The 21376-nt window shown below is 44.3% G+C and overlaps 3 protein-coding genes across 3 annotated transcripts in view; 1 reads left to right on the forward strand and 2 right to left on the reverse strand.

Annotated features, from left to right (window-relative positions):
• Positions 1–541: 541 nt before the first annotated feature.
• LOC131281189 (uncharacterized) lies at positions 542–1818 on the reverse strand. The gene is made up of 2 exons (XM_058310448.1): positions 1619–1818; positions 542–1538 (listed from the first exon to the last, which is right to left on the reverse strand). Exons 1-2 carry the CDS (start codon positions 1787–1789, stop codon positions 660–662), a joined length of 1050 nt encoding a protein of 349 aa, XP_058166431.1. The 5' UTR covers positions 1790–1818; the 3' UTR covers positions 542–659.
• A 7597-nt stretch (positions 1819–9415) lies between these two features.
• LOC131282998 (RING finger protein narya-like) lies at positions 9416–11066 on the forward strand. The gene is made up of 5 exons (XM_058312557.1): positions 9416–9594; positions 9660–9724; positions 9794–9916; positions 9979–10284; positions 10350–11066. Exons 1-5 carry the CDS (start codon positions 9474–9476, stop codon positions 10533–10535), a joined length of 801 nt encoding a protein of 266 aa, XP_058168540.1. The 5' UTR covers positions 9416–9473; the 3' UTR covers positions 10536–11066.
• A 1461-nt stretch (positions 11067–12527) lies between these two features.
• LOC131294097 (uncharacterized) overlaps positions 12528–21376 on the reverse strand; it is a 57508-nt gene continuing 48659 nt past the window's right edge. Inside the window, exons 6-11 of the mRNA XM_058322144.1 lie at positions 16796–16966; positions 16527–16706; positions 14376–16424; positions 14174–14296; positions 13955–14090; positions 12528–13872 (exon numbers count right to left, since the gene is read on the reverse strand). Coding sequence (XP_058178127.1) covers positions 12857–13872; positions 13955–14090; positions 14174–14296; positions 14376–16424; positions 16527–16706; positions 16796–16966 — 3675 coding nt within the window. The 3' untranslated portion in view covers positions 12528–12856. The remainder of the gene's footprint in view (positions 13873–13954; positions 14091–14173; positions 14297–14375; positions 16425–16526; positions 16707–16795; positions 16967–21376) is intronic.

Below are 21376 nucleotides of genomic sequence, written 5' to 3' on the forward strand. Positions count from 1 at the left end.
AACATTCTTATCACTTTCTCTCGGCCCTTTCGACGACTTTCGGAAACAAACCCCATCACTTTAACATCTCAAATCAATCAACGCTTTTATCTCTCGGTCGAAATCTCGATAAATGGCGCAGAAGCAACACACTCCACGTCCGGTGCAGAGGACGGCAAAAGGAAGACACCCGCTTATCAGTTGACATCGGCCGTCGGGCGGTGGCAAAGTCCAGCGCTCCCGAAGCTGATGACACAATGATCACCGAACAAACCGGTACAGTACATTCTTTCTGCTAGCTTATCAACCCATTTTATGGCTCCACGGTTATTTCATTAAAGGATTTCACATACGTATCTCCGTCTTGCAAAAGGTGATCCATGTTACTTTCAGCTGAACAAATATGGTTTATCAATTGTAATTCTATAAGCGATACAATAACGAATGTGTAAATAAACATACTTTTAACCATGAATAGAACAGTTTTCTTTATTTAATTAAGGCTTAATTTGTACCGGTAAAATACCACAAGTATAAATGAGATGAAATTTTAAAAAAATCCATACTGCCGATTACCAAATCTGCGTCGTCATTATAAATCGCACTTATTCCTGTTTTCATCCAGTCTATCGTGTTAATATCTCGAGCAAGCTGCTGATGAACCAATTTTGTTCTGGCCACTACCACCGGGATTGGTAGTAGTTCGATGCACACACAGAATTGCGCCTTAGTTTCACTTTCTTCGCGATAGGCATGTCATCCTGATCTTCTATCGTGGGACATTCCACGTAATTTGGCGTCAATGGTGTCTTCTGAGCAACCATATTGATCGTTAGGCTCTTCATCAGGGAGGCCATTTTCTTGTTCGTCTTCGAAGGAGGCGTTTTGTTCACCTTCCCATCGGACTGTAGAGAAGTCAAATCTGTTTCGTCAATGCTAGGTGGCTCCTGATGGTTGGCTGGTTTGTTCTCTTGGCGCTTGCTGGTAGCTTTCTTCGGTTTTCCTTTCGTTGAGGTTGCTGTCAGCGGTGATCTTTTGCCCGTGTCTCTAGCTTTATTACCGCACAATAAGTCTGTGCGTGGAGATGATTTTGCTACAGAAATCAAGAAGGGTGTTTGGATTATCGATTGAATAAAAGCTTTATCTTCCTCAGGATTCGTGGGATCGATATTTAACGTCACCATACCGGTAGATTCCTTTTGCTTGTCTTTACAGCTTTTCGGAGAGACACTAATTGAATCTGCGACAAACTCTTCCATAGAGCAACTTTCAACGGAGGCTATTTTTGGCAATACCATTACATCGGAATGGTCACCCGAATAAGGAGAGGCTTCGGTCTCGTGCTTGACCGTCGGACCAATATCCAAACAGCTGTCCGGAAAGTCACTATGATAGGTTATGGCATTACTGATTTCGACGCACGGTTCCTGATGGCTAGCTTCAAAATGACGCAGTTTTTGGTCTGACTCGAGCGCAAGCCGCTTAAATTGGTAGGCCACGTTCAGCTGGACGAGGCATAGATCACAAATCCACATCGCTAATCCGTCGTGTTCATTGATCTGCAACAATAACAATAAAAACATCGCGAGAGACGCCATTAACGTTCCGTGCAACTATTTCACCTTGCAAGTGAACTTACGGGCAGCAACAGCACAAAGCGAAGCTTGTCTGCGATGAAGTTGATTGAAGCCACGGAGCACTGTTCATCGTTAACCAAGCTGGAATGGAAAATGTATCGCGCACCTTCCCCTAGACAGACGCGGCACAATTTCGTTTGGTCATCCATTGTTGTATTGATAGAACGAAACATTGGCACGGGATGCACCTTAAAAGACGGGTTTTCACCTAAAAAGATGGGTTTAATGGCTCTCGTTAAGATTTTTACAGCATATTGTTGCTGATGATGAAGACTATTTTACTTACTCACTTGCAATTGGAAAGGCACAAACATAAACAGCTTTCTTCATAAAACAGACGTTGCTCAGCTGTCATTTTCAACTCGTTCAAAATGTTTACCTTTCAACCAAGGTTATTAAAATAAAGTTTCAGACGTTTACGGTTATGATTTTAAATAACTTAGGCAAATTTTTGAATTAAATTTATATAATTTGGAACTGGGGTGCCCCCTAGCTGTGACATTGTGAACTACAGTCGAGACAAAAGAGAAAAGATAAAGAGTAGAAAAAACTAGTGGTGGGGAAACTGAATCCCTACAGGGATTCGAATCTTTCGATTCAAATCCATTCTGAGATCCGGATCTTCGAATCCGAGTCCCAATCCATCATATCATGCGTGCCTACCAAATTGGCCGATTTTTCATATGATGTGTTACTTTAACAATTGTACAATCAATGGATGAATTGATCCAAAGGTTATGTCGAGCTTGTGAATGGTCCCCAGGACCAACTGGATCGCTATCGCTATCCGCTCCCAGGGGGAGGTGTTTCATTTCAGTTCCGAGGAAACTACCCACCACTGTGCGCCAATTTGAGAGAGAGAAGAGAATTGAAAATTCTCTCGCAAAATCGCAAAATCTCTCTTTCAAAGAGATAATCCGCGAATCGGGAACTTTCGAACTGGGTTTTCCTGAGATATTATACATGAAAATGACATTTTGATGTTTTTTCGAGTATCGGTCGACCGGGCCATTGCCGAAATTGGCAACGCAGTATTCATTTCTCTAAAACTGGAAACGATGGATAAATCTTTACTTCCACAGTTGTGGTTGTTGGTCTGCAAAAGACCTTTGGTTTGAGGGGTCTGTCGTAAAAATCGGTCAACAGAATCAAAAGTTGTTGGCAAATTGGCTGTTTCGGCCATTTTCCCATACAATATCATTTCGCAAAAACTAAGTAGGCTGGAAAATCGTTAAAGTTGTGTGTCTTGGGCAGACCTTTCTTTTGAGGGGTCAATCGTGAAAATCGGTTCAAAGAATCAAAAGTTCAAAGGGGGTCCGCGACAGCCGAGCGGTAGCGCCGGTTAGAAAATCGGCCCATGAGCGCCGGGGCTCACCACCTCGACGGTGTGGGTTCGAATCCCAACCGAGACCGGACCCTCCCCTTTACGAGAGGACTGACTATCCACGTACAACAGGGAAACAAGTCTCGTAAGCCCTTAACGGGCAGGCATGACCAAGAGGTCGTTACGCCAAGAAGAAGAAGAAGAAGAAGAATCAGAAGTTATTAACAAATTGGCAATTTTTTGTTGTGATATGTGCTCGAAATGAAGCCGAGAACAGCTAGCATGCGACTACAACGTTTTATTGAAATCCACGTTCTTATATACAAAGCTCATGAGACCGCGTTCACACATAGTTGTTGTGTTTACGTATTCGGATAGTTCGGTACTTGAGTTGACACCTTAACACCCCCACACAATTCTAGGATCCCAACTATCCTAACCAAAGACAAAAACAATATAATTCAAACAATCTTATTGATTTACTCCCTCTCCAATCCTAACTTAATACAGAAACCTTTGAAGAGGTTTGGCGATAGACCCTTTGTCATGATATCAGCTTGTTGCATCGATGATGGCATGTATATGATTTCAATCCGCTTTTGTTGTACAAGTTCCCTAACAAAATGATATTTTGTATCTACATGCTTGAGACGCTTTATGTCTTTGGAATCTTCCGCCACTTTCATAGTCGATTGATTGTCCTCATATAGGGGTACCGGATCTGTTATGGACAACCATAAATCTTCTAATACGCGCAACACCCAAATGGTGTGACATGATCCAGTGCACAAGGCATTCAACTCTGCTTCCGTTGATGACAATGAAACACTTTGCTGTTTTCTTGTCAACCAACCTACAGTATTTCCGAAAAGTTTCATTATGTATCCAGAAATTGAACGACGGTCGGATACGTTGTTTGCCCAATCCGCATCACAATAAATTTGCAAAATCGGTTCATTCCTGTCAGCTCTGTATACCATTCTAACATCCAAACTACCTTTTATGTACCTTAAAATACGTTTTAAATGAATCCAATGTTCCTCGTTAGGGCATGATTGAAATTGGCTAAAGAAATTTACTGCCGCTGAAAGATCGGGCCTTGTCGTAACTGACGCATACGTGAGACATCCGATCAGTTCACGATATGGTTTAGATGTTTTCTCACTTTCCTTTCCTTTACTTAATTTCAATCTGATTTCGATGGGTGTGGATATTGGTTTACACTCGGTCATATTAAATCGTTTTAATAATTTTTCAAAATATTCCTGCTGACCTATACTCATTAGTCCTGCACCAATATCTCTTTCTATTGTCATACCTAAAAACGTGCTAACTTCCCCATCATCTTTCATTTCGAATTGTTTTGCACATTTTTGTTTTATTTCTTTGAGTGTATCTGGTGAATCACTCACAAGCAAAATGTCGTCAACATACAAAATGAGTATTATTTTTACAGCTCCTTTCTTTTGTGTGTAAAGACACATATCGTTAGTACTACGCACAAACCCTATGCTTATTAAGAAATTATGAAATTTTTCATTCCACGCACGAGAAGCCTGTTTCAATCCATAGATTGAACGATTCAATCGACAAACCAATCCTTTATCCTTCTCATAGCCTTCAGGCTGCATCATGTAAATTTCCTCGGATAAATCGCCATTTAAGAAAGCAGTTTTAACATCCATCTGATGGATACGCATTCGTTTTTCGTTTGCTAATGCCAGAACCATACGTAATGTATCTAACTTGGCAACAGGTGAGTAGGTTTCAGTATAATCTATACCTGGCTTCTGAGTGAAACCCCTAGCAACTAATCTCGCTTTATAAATGATTCCATTATTATTCCCACGTTTTATTTTAAATACCCACTTGCAGGATATAATTTTTCTGCCTTTGGGTGGTTTTACCAGTGTCCAGCTGTCGTTTTTCTGCATCGCTTGCATCTCGCTGTCCATGGCGGATTGCCATTGTCCCCAGTCATCTCTTTTCTTCAGCTCGGAAATTGAGCTTGGGATGTCATTGACGAAGCTCAGTGCATTAAAAGCATAACCAGCATAACTCATATCAAAATCTTCATGCCACTTGGGAGGTTTTATTTCACGATGCGAAACCTCTTCTTCGTCAAAGGATTCTTCATTGTTGTTCACTAATGTCTCATCAGCACTGTTGAAACTAGTTTCTAAAGGATCTGCTTCTAACTCTTCTTCTTGTTCATCATCTTGTACAACAACCGGATTAACTTCTTTTGGAATAACCACCTCACTTTTGCCAGGATAGCGTCCACTAGAATTTTCCATAAAAATCACGTCACGCGAGCAACTAATACAGTTTTTCTGAGGATTCCAAATACGATAACCATTTGCGGAATATCCGACAAATATTCCCTTGCATGACTTTGCATCAAACTTTCCACGAAATTGTTTCGGTATATGCACAAAAGCGTCCGATCCAAAAACCTTTAGGTTCGCAACGTTGGGTTTCTGCTTATTCCACAACTCATACGGAGTTTTTCCAATAGCAGCAGCAGGGCTTCGATTTGCTAAATAAGCTGCAGTTTGAACTGCTACACCCCACAACTTTTTGTCAAGGCTTTTGTCTTCCAACATGGAGCGCGCTTTTTCTACGAGGGTCCTATTCATCCTCTCACTTGTACCGTTCTGTTCAGGCGTGTACGGATTTGTCCATTCCATTTGTATACCTCTTTGTTTGCAATACATTTGAAATTCACGACTTTTGTATTCGCCACCGTTGTCGCATCGAATTTTGGAGACGCGCACACCAAACTTTGCACACACCATGGCCTCATACTCACGGAATTTCTGGTAAACCTCCGCCTTTGTTCTCATCAGGTACACCACGGAAAATTTGGTGCAATCGTCGATGAACGAAACAAAATATCGTTCACCGTTAACCCCATTGTTCTGCATCGGACCACACACGTCCGAGTGCACGAGTTCCAGGATTCTTGACGATTGTTGTCCACTCCGCATAGAAAACGATTCTCTTGTTTGTTTTGCTGTGATACACGCTTCACACACTTTGTCCTCTTTTCTTGAAACAGCACTGCTCGGCAACCCTAACACCATATTATTTTTCATGAGCACTTGCAAATTTTTCGAACTGAGGTGTCCGTACCGACGATGCCACAAATCGTATGCTTCCGGAATTTTGCCACTGAACAAAGCACGATTCGATTTATTTTGATAAAACTCTACTTTATAGAGATTTCCACAAATTTCCCCGGCCAAAACTAATTCCGAGTTTCTGAACACTTTTATTTTGTTTTTCATGAAAACGACCTTAAAACCTGCGTTTTCCATTTTTCGCACTGATAACAAGTTTACTCTTGCTTCCGGAATGTATAATACATTTTCTAAATTAATTTCACCAGAAATTTCACTGTGTACATTTTTCAAACGCGAAATGTTTCCCCGGTGGGTAGCTATAATGCATGCACCTTCTTTTGCCACTGCAATATTCATGGGAGATTCCATTTTGTTAAGCTCGGTGAAAATTTCTTTATTGTTCGTAATGTGCTCCGAAGCACCTGAATCCACAATCCATGTGGTTATCTCACTATCACTGATTGTCCCAATCATGAAACACGCCTCATTTTTCACGTTACTTTTTCGTTGATTTCCTCGCGCATTCAAGATCCTACAGTCCTTTTTCATATGGCCTATTTTACCGCACTTGTGACACTTTCCAGGAAATCGTTTTTGTTCCTTTCGTCCGACGAACGCCGCCGAAGGCCCACTGTCACTATTCACAAGACGTTCACTTCTTTTGCATTCTTCGGCCATCAAACGTTGCTTCACAAAATCAACGCTTAAATCTTTTTCAGGAAGATTTTCCAAGGCTGTTATCAACGGATCATACGAGTCCGGCAGGCTAAGAAAGAGTTGCGACACGATATCCGCCTCTATCAAATTCGCACCTGCTGTTCGGAGCTGCCGTACCAAGTCTTCAAATTCATGAAGATGCGCGCGCATGGAGTTTCCTTCATGCATCCTGAGTCGCCCGAGTTGTTTTCGTAAAATTGTCTGGTTAACCACAGATTTCTTTGCATACACTTCATTTAGACACGTCCACATTTGCTTCGAAGTTTTAGCATCACGCACTGTTTCTAAGCATTGATCTGCTAGGAAACCCACTAACAGGCACTTTGCTTTTCGATCGGCAATATCGAATAATTCCTTTTTCTTGGCGTCTTCAGGAACATCATCAGTCAGTGTATGTAAGACACTTTCTGCATCCATCACCATTTTTACGCGGAAACTCCAATTGTCGAAGTTTCCTTCACCGCTATACCGCGGAATACCAAGAATAACTTTTTCCATGGTGACTGGGCCCATAACCTGTTGTGATATGTGCTCGAAATGAAGCCGAGAACAGCTAGCATGCGACTACAACGTTTTATTGAAATCCACGTTCTTATATACAAAGCTCATGAGACCGCGTTCACACATAGTTGTTGTGTTTACGTATTCGGATAGTTCGGTACTTGAGTTGACACCTTAACATTTTTTGCCTGAGGCAGCGCTCTGTCAGCTATCGAACAAGACAAACACGACAAAGAGCCCCGCTACACGACCCGAAAACTCAAAAACTTCTCGGCGAGAAGAGGGGAACAACCGAGAAGTTTACGTCAAAAACTTTTCAGCTCCGTGAGCTGAAAACTGCACCCGAGAAGTTTTTGGCAGCTAACCGAAAACTCAAATGCGTCAGAAGAAGAAGACGAAAAAGAAATAAATGTAAACATAACAAATCTCAAAAACAAAATAAACGAACATATGGTGATAAATTTACGTGTTTCTTTTGTAGTTACGGTAATATTTTGTTATTTTATAGCTAGAATATCAATTATAAATTCACTATAGATCAGGGGTTCGCAAAGTCCGGCCCACCAACTGATTCCAAAATCTAAAAGTTTCAAAAAGTTTAATGATAAAGATTAAAATATTTTATTCTACCACTTTTTATGTAACTTGAGAACATCAAAATCTTCCTTCTTCATGCGAAGAAAGTTAATTATAGTTTCATTTGCTTGCTCTGCTACAGTATTGTCCAGCAAACGGTTGCCATCTTCTTGCCTCCGCACAATACGCCTGTTGCGTTGTTGCAAGTTTTGGGTACTCAACTCGATGACCCGCGATAGGGTAGTTAGCCACACTTCAACAGATTATCCATCTTTTACTTTTTGTGTGAATTGAAATAAGATCTTGTTTGCTTTGAAGGAAGATTTTTGAGTTAACTGAAAAATCAAAAACAAAAACCTCGTTGCGCCGCAAAGTTTTTGAGTTTGCGGCTCGTGTAGCGTGGCTCACAGAATTGGTACCACAAAACGCGGCTACACGAACCGAGAAGATTTTGACGTAAACTTATACGGTTTTTGAGTTCTCGGTTGGAGTTTTCGGTTCGTGTAGCGGCCCGGAAACACGACAAAAAAAAAACGATCAAACCCAAGCAATCGTATGGAGGTGCTCTGTCAACCTGCATCGAACATGTCCGACAAACACGACACAGAACAAAACAGTTTGATTTTGTCGTGCAGGGCTGTATCCCACGGAGAAACAGTATATACCTTGTTTATTCTGCTACCTTGCTGCTGGGAGAGTGACAGTTCTTCACGACAAGTCGCAGAGCACCCTTCGAACAATGTCGTGTTTGTCGTGTTTGTTGGACTGTTCACAGAGCGCTGCCTGAATGGCTATTCGAAGTATTAAGTACCTTGTTCCGGTCGAACCGGTAGATTTCCGAAGCTTTTCGAAAAATAAACTTTCTCTAAAGCTAGAAAATATAGTTACATTGTTACACAAAGTTGTGTGTCTTGAGCAGACCCTTCATTTAAGGGGTCACATGTACAAATCGGTTCAGCAGTTGTAAAGTTATTAACAAATTTGTTATTTCAGCAGAAAATACCAACCAAGGTTTCTGCACCTACGCCTCAGAATTTCATAAACTAAGAATTACGGAAGAGTCTTTGTTACAGAGAATTATGTGTCTTTAAAAGACCTTTCATTTGAGGGGTCTGCAACTAAAATTGGCCAAGCTACTAAAAAGTTATTGAGAAATTAGTTGCTTTAGCCATTACTTACAGTTGTGACCAAGGTTTTTGAAGCTTGTTGATGCCTGTTTGGCGCGCAGTTTCGTTCGTAGTGGTGGGTAAGTGGTGTACCACAAACAAACTACCCAGTACCCTAAGGGCACTAATCTTCAAACCCAAACAAATAAATTACTAAGTCGAATGGATAACTAAGTTATCTTGAGTTAACTGACGAAGGATGCACTGCATCCAATTCTGTACCAACAAACACAGCACCAACAACAACGCAACAGATCGTTCTATAGGAAAACGCAAAATATATTCCACTTCCAATATTGCTTAGGACCGGCAATCTAGTAGGCTTTTCCTCGTCTCGAAAACACTATGCACGCCATGTGTGGATATGTCAAACTGGTAGTAAGAGATATACCAGAATACTATTTACAATAACTTCACAACACGGCTGAACATTTGAGAAAAAACAAAAATGAGTCCCCCACAGTGGATACACTGCAATCTATGCTACTATGTTATGGTGCGCAAGGAGAGGAAGTTCTATCATTTGTCCTGTCGCCATGTCCTCTGCAAACCGTGCATGGCCAAAACGGGTAAGCAAGTCGGTGCTTTTACGTGTGTTTCAGTGATGGTTAAACTAGCTTCTCGTTGCTTGCAGAACGAGGGACAACTTGTCCGGTATGCCACCAATCGCTCAGCCGGTTTTCGGAGCTAAATAATCAGGTAGGGAAAGGTTGTACCAAAGTACCAAATATTTCTTCATAAGCCACTAATCTCGATGCCTTTGTTCAGATGGATCGCAAGGAAAAAATGTATTACGATCCCGGTGCGCACAAGACGTTTGGCGATGCCTGCCAGATTGCGGTGTTTCAGCTCAAACAGCGTGAAAATATGGTTCGGGGGATATTACGTTGTGTAAGTAGCCAATCAGTTTCAAAGCTTGTCGCCTCCCACACTTACCAAAGATGTCGTTTCAGAGAAAAGCGATACCGCAAATGAAGGAAATGTTTAATACTCTACGCCAGCGGATAGTGGAAACACAGCGCCAGTACGAAAAGTATCGAACCTATCGGCGCAATCTGCAGGAAATTATGCGCCAAAACTCCCCGGCATATGGGACTCCCCGGGCGATCCGGGCACCCATTGTCCGTCAGCCTCCAACGTCACTGTCCATTCGTGCGAGCGAACGGGACAGTCGTAGTCAGCTGTTGACACCGACTTCCGGTAGGGATAGGCCATCGATACTCGGGAGTGGTGGATTCGTCCGTGCCTCCGGAATTAGTGTGAGTAGTTATTTGTTTTAGTTTAATAGAGCTAAACTTAACATTGTCATCTCCACGCGCACCAGGCATACCCAACCCCTCTTCATCACAGTACCAGCACGCCGAAGTATGGCCAACCAATTACACCCGGCAGTGAGATAGCACACAACAAGTTCATTGCCGGCATGCAAACCTCTGTTTCGAGCATAAGTTCCCAGCTCAGCGATGATTTTTTACCTGCCCCCGGTAGTAGTAGTGTGAGTATTTTCTAACTTGAATTTTGATCGGTTTGGCAATGTTATCATATCCGCCCGCACCAGGTGTACCAGACGTACCCTCATCCCAGCACCGGTGCTGTGTCGAGGTGTGCCCCATCGAAAGTACCTGGTAGTGGCACGTTTCCAAACGACTCGGGCATTTCCGGCATGCGAACCCCTGCATCCACCGTTGGCTCTAGGTTCAGCGGAAGCCGAGGCCCATCGTTTCCAATGACGCCTACCCTCGCTAAGCGACCGCACCTTTTCCACTACGAACAGATGCCATCCAAAATCGCACGTCGCTGAGGCAGCCATGCGGAAGAGATAAGCAATCCGGCATGTTCCAATTACCGAATCGTTAGTTGTTTTACGCTGAACTAAATTAAGCAATCTAAAAACACAAAGGGAAGTGAATGACACATTTAAGGGGTTTTCTGTATATAACCATAGAGTTGTTTATCTCTTTATTGTGATTTTTAGGCTTAGGCTACCTCTTAAATCCTTCCGCTAGGCAACAAACTATTGTGACATTGTAAAATATACATCTTGGCTATGCTCGCACAACACTCTTTGTTTTCCTTTACCTCCTTCTGTCTCTACAGCTCTCTGAACACTTCGTTTATGCATGTTGCGTCTACTAACCGTTCCCATCATTACCTTTTTCCTGCTTTCCTTCTTTCACAATGGTGTTACTTTGTCGTTGGCCCCTACTCCGCCACAGGACCAAAATCATCCCGAACTAAATGTTTATCGTTCTTCAATGTCTTCTCTGCGGGGTTTTTGTTTTAACGTTGAAAAATGAATCTATTCCCCTCCAAACAGTTCCTTCATGGTTTCCATGCTCAAGACGAGCGGGGATTCTGGTTTCTAGTTTTCCGGTTAAATGTGCTGAAGCGAAATGTGTAATTATTTTCAACGGTCCAGGGTGATATGCACGCAAGGAGCGCGGAAAAATGTCATTGGGTGTGCGAAGTGGAAAATCCCTACAGTGCACAAAGTGAATCATGAAACGAATGTGGGAAGACAGAAAAGATTACTATCAAAATATGAGAAAATTAAGAGTCTATAGTGCGGGATAGGAAGTTATATTTGAATGAATGTACGATAGAACGCATTGTGTAGGAGCGTTTCAAGAATCAAGAAAACAAATAATAGAGGTTTTCCCGAGATTTCCACACCTTCATCGACAATGCCTACCGTAAAGAAATGACGTTGAAGAATTTATGGACTTTCTGCAGCGGTGACAAAACCAATATTTTTCTCTACAAAAAAAGTGAAATCCGTTTCTACATTCGGTCCAAGAGTGATGAAGTTCCGTGAAGAAGTAGCAGATGGTTAGTTTAGCAGCAACAGTCAATAGTAATGGGGTGATAGTAGTAGAAGCAGTAGTGTGTGGTAGTAGCAATTTGTTTTACTTCATTTTTTTAATTGTTCAAGATCACATCCGTTTCCCTTCGTTACAGTCCATCAGTTTGTGTGTGTTTTTTTTACTCATCTAACATTGTTGTTTTGCCTTTGGAAAAATTATACCTTTTCTTTCTAAATATGATCCTTCCGTAGGAATCGAACACAAGTAAGAACACCTAAAACGTAAGGGAAAAAATTATGTGTGTTGATTAATATCTAACAAGTCTGGTACTTAAATGTGCATAGTTTTCTTTCTACAATGGGTTTTTCGCTCTCTCTCTATTTCCTTTCTTTTTCTTCTTTATCGCGCAATATCTTTTTTCCTCTGGAAGCTTTAGGCTACTCCGAACTGAACATCAAAATAAAGTCATCAATAACAGACGGCATAATCGTGCTCGCTCACTCTCTCTTTACATACTACACACCTTATCGCAAGGATATACCTAAACAAAACAAAAAAAAAAAAATGAAAGAAGAAACACCATTCAAACATGTAGCAAGCAGGAATAGGAGTAGAAGGAATTACTCATTTTATCCCTCCTAAAGTTAACAAAAAAACGAATTAATTTCAAGTTCTTTAAATTCCTCCTCTTTTCTCTCTCTCCCTCTCTTTTGCTACTCTGCTGCTGCTCCTTCCGTCATGTCTGTCTGTGTCTTACTTTTTCGGTGGTCGATAGAATGAATGTTTTAGCTTTCTGCTCTTCATTACTCCTTTCGGTCCTTTCCTCTTGTTATGTTACTTTTCTTGAATTCCTATTGTTTTTCTAGGCGATTATACGAATTGCTAACGTTCACTTTTTCCCCTCGCTTCGCTGATCGTCAAACCCAGTTGGTAGCAGAAATCATCGAGCAGCAGAGCCTCCTACTTCTGTACGTGCACCCACCACTTTAATGAGTGCGCTCTGTTTGTTTTGTGCCCTCTATTCCTACTACTTCTTGCCTTTGGAACGCCTTCGGAAGAAGTTATCCTTCATCTTGGGCGATGTGGTGGTGGTCGTTGGAGTGGTGTTGGTGGTGGTGATGGCGGCGGTGCTGCTAATGCTGGTGTCCGTTATGCCATCTCCAGCAGTTTTCTTGCCCTTCGCCGTTGTTGGTGAAGCACCATCGCCACTTTCTCCATTGACGACGAGGTGTTCGGGAAAATCTTGTGCACTTCCGGCCGATGGAACCACCTGGCTGCTGCTGCTGGTGGTGGTGTTGGGCGACGACGTCGTGCTGTTACTGCTACTACTGTTGCCATTGTTACCGTCTTCTACTTCCGCGGACCTTTGCTCGTTGTTCGTAACGGACACCTCCGCCTCGTGCTGCTTCTTCTCTCCTTCTGAGGGACTGGACAGTGCCGGCACTGGAAGCGTACCGACCGATGGCGTTGAGGCAGCTGACGATTCCATCTCGGAGCAGTAGGCAGCATCATCGTCGGTGGACATGGAAGAGGTCGGTTGTTCGATTGCCTCCTCACCGCACTCCTCTTCATCGTCACCGTCGTCGTCGCCTTCTTCCTCCACTTCGTGCTCTTCCTCGGTATCATCTCGAGCCGTTTCGACGAGATGCACCTCCTGATCGTGCTGTTCTTCCTGGTTGCCACCATCGTTGCGCTTGAGGATGCGCATCACGCCGGCCAACTGAACGTGGTGATCGTCCAGCGCGAGGGAAGACATGGCCGATCCGAGGTAACCGCTCGTGACCTCCGCGTAGGACAGGTGCGACGAAACGGGCTCGGAAGAGAACGATGACGAGGACGATCCAACAGCAGTTCCTCCTCCATCGGCACCACCACCACCGCCAAAGGCAGCATTAAAACCACCACTGGCTGCAGCGGCCGCCTCGGCCGCCATCTCTTCCTCCATGCTCTGGTAGCCGTCCACATGCCCCCGCACGTCACAGTCCTTATCGTTGCGCAGCTTCTGCAGCGCTGGTTCCAATTGCGGATCGTTAGCAAATTTCGCTGTGGAAAAGAAAAGCATTTATGAGAACTGGATTTTAAAATCCTTGCAACAAGGGTCGACAGGGTAAAACATTATACTTACGATGAGGGGCAATTGTTTGCTTGAGGCACTTGGCGACTTGTATTCTAACGTTCGGCACCGAATCGCTGGCCAATTTGAGTACATTGTTGAACACATGTTTGCGGAAGATTTTTACCTCGACACGATCAGTCTCGAGCTGAAGGGAACAAAGAGTAGCAATCAATAAAATATGTCTTCTATTCCGTAAAGAAAATTAGCATGCTGGTTATCGATTCTTACCATTTTTCCGGCCGCTATCACATACGTCTGCCGGCGACGCCAGTCGCTGTAGAAGGCAAAGTGTTTGTTGAGGAACTCAAACACCTTATCATTTTGCTGAAACTCATGGCTACATTCCACAAACTACAGGAAGAATAAGAAGATATTAGTGACGGTTTTCGTAGTTCGTAGGGTTGTTGTTGTTTGGGGAAATCGCACTTACCGCATCAATACCCGCCTTGCGGACGCTATCGTACTTGTCTAGCATTAGGCGCAGCGAAAGCCCGGTCAGGAAGAGCAGACAATTTTCCTTCCGGATCTTCGTGTGCATGCGCGCCAGCTCGACGATCTGCTGGCCAGCCAGCTCACGGAATCGCCAGTTCATCATGCTGAGCGGAGGCTGTAGGCACATGCCGAGGTGGTTCATCAGCGTCTCGTGCTCACAGCTATCGATCACCTTCAGGAACTCGGCCAGCGTGCGCACCACCTCGAACTTGATGTCGTCCGAGTCGAGCAGAAACTCGGTGTACGACTGGACGAGGTCGCGCGTCGCCTGCTCGCGACCAATGATCAGCGCCACCTTGCTGATCGAGGCAGCCATCGTGCGCCGCACCGAGTCCTGTACGTCGGCGCACAGGTCGAAGAAATAGCGGCTGAGGATGGGCCAGAACTTGTCGCCGAACGTTAGCACCACCGCCGGGAAGTTGTACGCGCAGTCGAGGCACAGCTCCTTATTGACGTTCTTCATGTGCAGGAAGTCCTCCAGCAGGTTCCACTCGACCTCCTCGTTCTCCCAGCGGATCATCGTTTTGAGCTGCTCGGCCGCTCGGATGCGCTCCACTGTGGTCATGGTCGGTGTGGCAGTGCTGCTACTGCTACCGCCCGCACCACCGGACGTACCACCGCCGCCGCCTCCACCACTGCCGGCTGAATTGGATCCACCACCAGAACTGTTAGTAACCGCTGGCCCGCCGCTTCCACCGGACGAAGATGAAGACCCTGCGGCGGCGGCCATCGATGACGACTGCGTTTTCGGCATCAACAGATCGTCGTACATGTAGAGTAGCTTGTTTTCCGATTCGTTGTTGTTGATACTGCCATAGCTTGAATCACTATCGTTCTGGTTCTCGTTGTCCTCCACTACCATGGCCGAAGAGGACGAGGAACTGCTGTTGGCTGCGCCTGCACGTTGCGTGAGGTTATTGTTGCGGGTATCATCCTCCTCCAACCGAACGCCACCACTGCCGCCACCGGTCGATCCGGCGGCTTTCTGTGTTGCATCACCACCATCAGCCGACGACGAACGGTTGTTGTTATTGCTTGCATCCGTACCACTTCCATCCGCAGCATCCGTGTCGATAAACTCCAAATCGAGAGCCAGCCCCGGACTGATGTACCAGAACTGGTGCGAATTGAAGCACTCGTCGATCGTGTTTTCATCCTCCTCGGTCGACTCCATGATAAAGTCCGGCCCGGCGCCGTTGGCTGCCGCCGCGTCGTGCTTTGGGTTGTCGCTATCGAAGATCACATCGCTCGTGCCAGGGTCATCGTCCGGCCCGCCCAGGCCGGCATTTTCCATACCCAGGCTCAGGTCGGGCAGGTGGTGCGACGCGAAATTATCATCCTCCGAGTCCCAGTGGCCGTGGTTGTCGAACGCATCGCTGCCGCCCCCTTGATCACCCCCATCGCTGCCGGTCGGATTACCGAACGAATGTTCAAAGTTGTTCTTCAGCGGCGAGCAGTAGCGCATGAAGCGATTGAGCGGATTCTTCTCGTCGTAGCTCTGGTTGGCCCGGTACAGCGGCGACGGTGTCGGCGAGGTGGACGCAATGGACGAGCTGGACGAGAGCGACTTGTGGCGCACGTAGTAGAAGTCGGCTAGCTTCGAGATGCCGCCACCGTCGTCCGACGTCGAGCCGGTCGATTGACGCTGCACCATGTTCTCCTCGACGAACACGACCGACGACAGGTACGCCTCGACGTTGATGCTGCGGTCCTCGCTGCGCGACTTCCACGGCTCCTCGTCGGACTTGACCAGCGAGAGCAGCGCGTGCCGTTGGATCGAGTCCTTGAAGCGCTTCTCGTAGCTCGCAAAGTTCTTCAACAGCACGCTGGACGCCGGCTGGCTGCAGTAGGTTAGCTGGCGCGCGTTTTCCATCAGCTCCTCGAACGCCTCGTCCGCCGCGTTTACGATGGACAGCTCCAGGTTCTGGTTGTACGCTAGGCCGAGTATCTGCAGCGGCGCGAAGGTGGCCATGAATCGGCCCAAGTTCTGTGGGAGTAAACCAAAGTGCAAGCACCGACAAAACTGTGTAAGCTACCGACCAACTTTTGACCAACGACGAAATCTCTGCAGTGATCTTCCTTGCCCTACCTTTAATGCCGCCTTGATCACCCACAGACTAGTATCGAACATGAACTTCTTGTAGATCGGCACCAGCACCTTACGCCGCTTTTCCAGCGTGCAAAGGAGCGCGATGAACGGCATCACTTCGGCGCAAGCTTTCCGCACGGTCCATATGACGTCTTCGCACAGCTTCATGAATATTGGCAGCTGGTTAGGGGGACGGGGGGGAAAATAAGTATTGCTAACACGATGTTCACACGTTGATTTTCTACATCACATGTGTCACGAATTCTTACCAAATTTTTCTCAAACACTTCGTTGCCTAGCACCTCGCACATCACCGGAAAGGCGGTGGCGCACTCCTTGCGCACAAAGTTGATCTGGCAGGTACACATTTTCACGAAGCGGGCATACAGTAGTTCCTGGGTCTTGGCGCTTCCAACCAGCGGAGCTATCTTTACCATTAACTGTTAGACGTGTACAAAACCCAATGAAAACACACATCGCCATCGTCATTTGGAGAAACGCGAAAAAAGAAAGGAGAAAAAAAATAAAATAAAGAATTAATTGCAATCTCTCTCTCTCTCAAACTTATGCATATTTATTTAGCCTAGAATAAACATGGAATGTGTTGTGCAACGAAGAAAGACGCGCTGGATATCCAGACACATAAACTACCGGTACACGTACACGGTTTCCTAGGACGAACGCTGTCGCACACAGCCTAGCTCATCAAAGCTGGCTGTGATATGGCAATTAATAGCACCATTTCACAGCCACTTTGAGAGGGAGGACATGCCTAAATTTCGCCGTTGTTAAACTTCATTTATACATTTCCACAGTGCACCACCAATAATGATAAATTCCACATAAGTTGCTGTTATTTATTTTCATCACCCCACAAATCACTCTTACTCGCTGCGGACATAATTTCACCAATCCAACCGTATTTGCTGAAACACCGCCACCGTGACGCTCTTCAAAGCTGGCTGTGATATGGAAACCGATGGACAACGCATTTCACAGCCACTTTGAGAGGGACACAGTAACCAGCTCAATTCAACTTGAGGCTTCCCTACCCTACGGTAAATAAAATGTATACTTCCAGACGAAGCCGCAACTGTTCTATTCCATGCAGTCAAACTCGTCAAAATGGCTGTGATATGAACTTTCGCAAATCAGCACGGCACAACCATTTTTACGACCTGACCACCTGGATACACCTTAGCAGGCTGACCGGTCTCCCTTCATTTGAACACACTCATGCACATCTGTTTGTGTTACTCCTGAAACGATTAATAGTCCGTCGTGGTAGTGGTGGTGGTGAATAAAGTTTAGATTAATTGTGCACTTTTTTAAATTTTGCCATGTTCACTCTGTTCTTACAATTGTCTTTGAAAACTTTCACCCGCCTTCCGCCAGCCAAAAATTGAGGTTATAATATTTCAAAGGAAAATATAACTAGCAACAAGAAGAAGAAAAACAAACGAACAGTTAGCACCAAATATTTTAACCCCAAAATTAAACCAAGAGTACTAGAAGCTAGGACCAGATGTGTTTCATCACCCGACCGAGCTCATCAAAATGGCTGTGATATGAAAGTGAATTGCGGAAAACGAGTCCGGTTTATTTGGCGATAAACACATAGCCACAACCAATTGATGAGCCCAGTCCGTTGTGTGTTTGGTTTCGTTTGGATAGCATCCTTCCTAACAACCTTTTCGCGCGCGCTGCTCTCGATCTATCCATCTCAACACCTCTGCACAGCTTTCTGCTTCGTTCGCTCACGCGCCTAGTTCCTTTTCGCTAAACCCTGGTTGTTTTGGCCGGTTATGCTGGCACCTCTTTTTATTTCATATTCCATATCAAGATCCTGTCTTTCAATCTTATTCTATAACAAGTGATTTGATGGACATTTAATATTAATTCATGAGCAATAGAGAAAACCGTTAAAAAGAAATTTCAGTGCGGAAGGCAGCACAACAGCAGCGAACAATTACGCTTGGGCCAAAATCGGGAGACGTGTAAATGCACTTTTTGGTATTCAACGCAAATGAAAGAAATGAGGAAAAATCTACGAAAAAAAATCAACAGCCGGTGATGATTTGGTACACTTTCTTTTGTCACGTTCGTTAGGTTGCGTTTGAGTGACGCATTGCTCATCAAAGCTGGCTGTGATAGCATTTTGAAATCACGCTAAAACAACCAGGTTTGATGCCAACGCAGTTGCACTCAGTAGTAGTGTTGGCTGCAAAGTTGTTGCACTTTTATAATAAAAAAAAACACTTTGTGGAAGGCGGGAGGAATAATCGACCGGTTTAAAAGAAACGCTTAGAATATGTATTGCACTAAATTCACATGCTTAGCAAAGAAGAATGTAGAACATAATATAGTAATAAATAATACAATGTAACAAATCCTTACTATTAAAAAAGAACAACAAAAAGATATAGAAACATATAAGTAGAAAAACTAAAGTAACACCCATAAGCATCGTTAAACTATTAGTAGTAAAGAAATAACAAAACAAAACACAAATAAACATAAGAAATTGACCACCACCACCACCATAACACTTATTCGATAATATACTTAGAAGATTTTTTAGATTACATTTTAGATAACACAAGCCTTAGCTTTAACACACCACACACCACACACCACCACCGCAAATCAAATTGGATATACACACAAAAAAACACCCAAACACCAGAAGGAAGGGAAACAAGCGAAGAATAGCCGGGGGGTTGGCGTCGAAATACACACGGCCAGGTTAAACGGTATTACTATTTTGTATTTATCAACATGAAAGACAAGGTAGTGAGATCTACCAGTACAAAACTGGCGCCACAGCAGCAAGTCGGGGCGCCACTATCTCACTACCCATGTCTTTCTTGCAGACCAAATACTTGGTTGTTGCTGCTGCCCGGGAAGGCGCAATCCGATGCTACTTAGAGTTGTCAAACCATCACCAATTAAATACAGAGGCGCGCGCACACACACACACACACACATACAAAACACGCAATATCAAAGCAAGAGAGTAAGAATCCTAGAATTGATCGTAATTATGGCGGGTTGGAGGCGACTCCGTACTGAAATGAAATTGACCGACAAATCGTTTTTCCAAACGTGATCTACACTAGAGACGCTGTGTGTGTAGAGTGGATTCTACTATCAAACTACTATTATTTCAAGATCCAACTTTTATAGTTATCATTTTCAAATACTTCCACCAAATTACACTATTCATGATTACAATTCTCAAGTATAAGCAAGTTACTTGTAAAAACACTATGATAACCACAAATTGATTGACTCATGATTTGTTTCGGTAAACTAGTAAAAGGAGATTTTACAGTAACGCTAGAACACAAGTCTTCACCCCGACGACCCTGTAGAGGAAAAGTGTGCGCTAGCAATAGGATGTGGTGACATGGACAGGCATCTGACAGAGTAACACAAAAACGAACAAGAACAGAAACTAAGCTGTTATCCACCCCTCCTATGTTCACACAAATGCAAGTCCGGGACACCACCTCATGACTCCATCATCTCTCGCTGTTGTCGAGTGTTCTTGCACAACATGAAATATGTCAAATGTGTAACATCTTAACGTTGTCGAAGAACGAACGAAAAAATAAAAACGTTTCTTTAGACGACGTCGCGGCAAACGACGAAGCAGTACCCGAGAGCATTCCAGGCAGACACTCTCTATCGTCCATATCCTTGCGTTTATTACTGTTATGATCATCATTCCTTTTTTCTTTACTTGCGACATTCATGCTTCTACACACGACACAGCATAAGATGCATTCGCGCTGTCATGTTGGCAGGAAAGTCTCTTCTGCAGGGACACCATACGAACAGCAGGATTGTTCCAGTAGGAGGAGCGGAGCGGGGAGAGGTGTGAAGACAGCAGTTGCATTTGGGGCGATAACAATATCACCCGAGAACCCAATACCAAACTTCAGCTCAGGGGGCTCGTTGTGCGGAGAAAGGACATGGATGATGATGTCGGGTGGTGTCCCTTGGAGCTAGAGAATATAATGCTCTTACCAAGAGTCGTTGATTTAAAAAAAAAAAAAAGAAACTCTAGTATCGAAACCAGATGGAATGTCTATATTATCGTGGTGCAACGGAATCCCAGTGTGATGCCCCATCTGAGCTATAATCGTAGAATTGTATTGCGACTCCATTTACTGCCGACGATAAAACACGTCGTTCAGTGCGCGCACGTAAACTATTACGGTATTCCAGGGGAAATTGATATTCTTGCCGACGAAAGAGAGCGGAGCTTGAGATGAGAGAAAAAACAAAGCAAAACTAGCGCACACGGTCCTTAACATGATCCTGAAGACGCGTAACGGTACGTCCGCATTGAAGCATTGCATTAGGCAAACTTTGGGGAGATCATTTGCTTCTGTGTTAAGACTAAAAAACTAAAGCATTGGTTACCTTTGTAAAATTCTTATTAAGAGCGTTTCTAGCGTGTAGCCTTTTGATAGTTTTCGATATTTTTACCCTCCTACAACGCTTATCACCACAATGTTGCTGCTGCTGCAATGTTTCACTTCGATTCGCTTCACGAACCTGCCCGAATTAGAAGAAGACGGTTAATCACAAACACACACAGCCACACACACTTGTTTTGTTGTTGGAGTAACCACGGGAAACACACTCGGAACGATCGCGATCCGAGAAGATCCTAACAATAAACTATAAGCCAGCAACTCGATTATTAAACGTCCACAATAAGAGCACCAACACATTTGGAGCAAAGTTTAATGGAAAGGCCTTAGTCCTTAAGCTACTGGAAATGTGGGCAGAATGTCTATCTCTCTGCCCGTACGGAATTGATGATGCTGGTGGAGGAG

Source organism: Anopheles ziemanni, chromosome 2 (assembly GCF_943734765.1).
Source record: "Anopheles ziemanni chromosome 2, idAnoZiCoDA_A2_x.2, whole genome shotgun sequence".
Lineage (NCBI taxonomy): Eukaryota > Metazoa > Arthropoda > Insecta > Diptera > Culicidae > Anopheles > Anopheles ziemanni.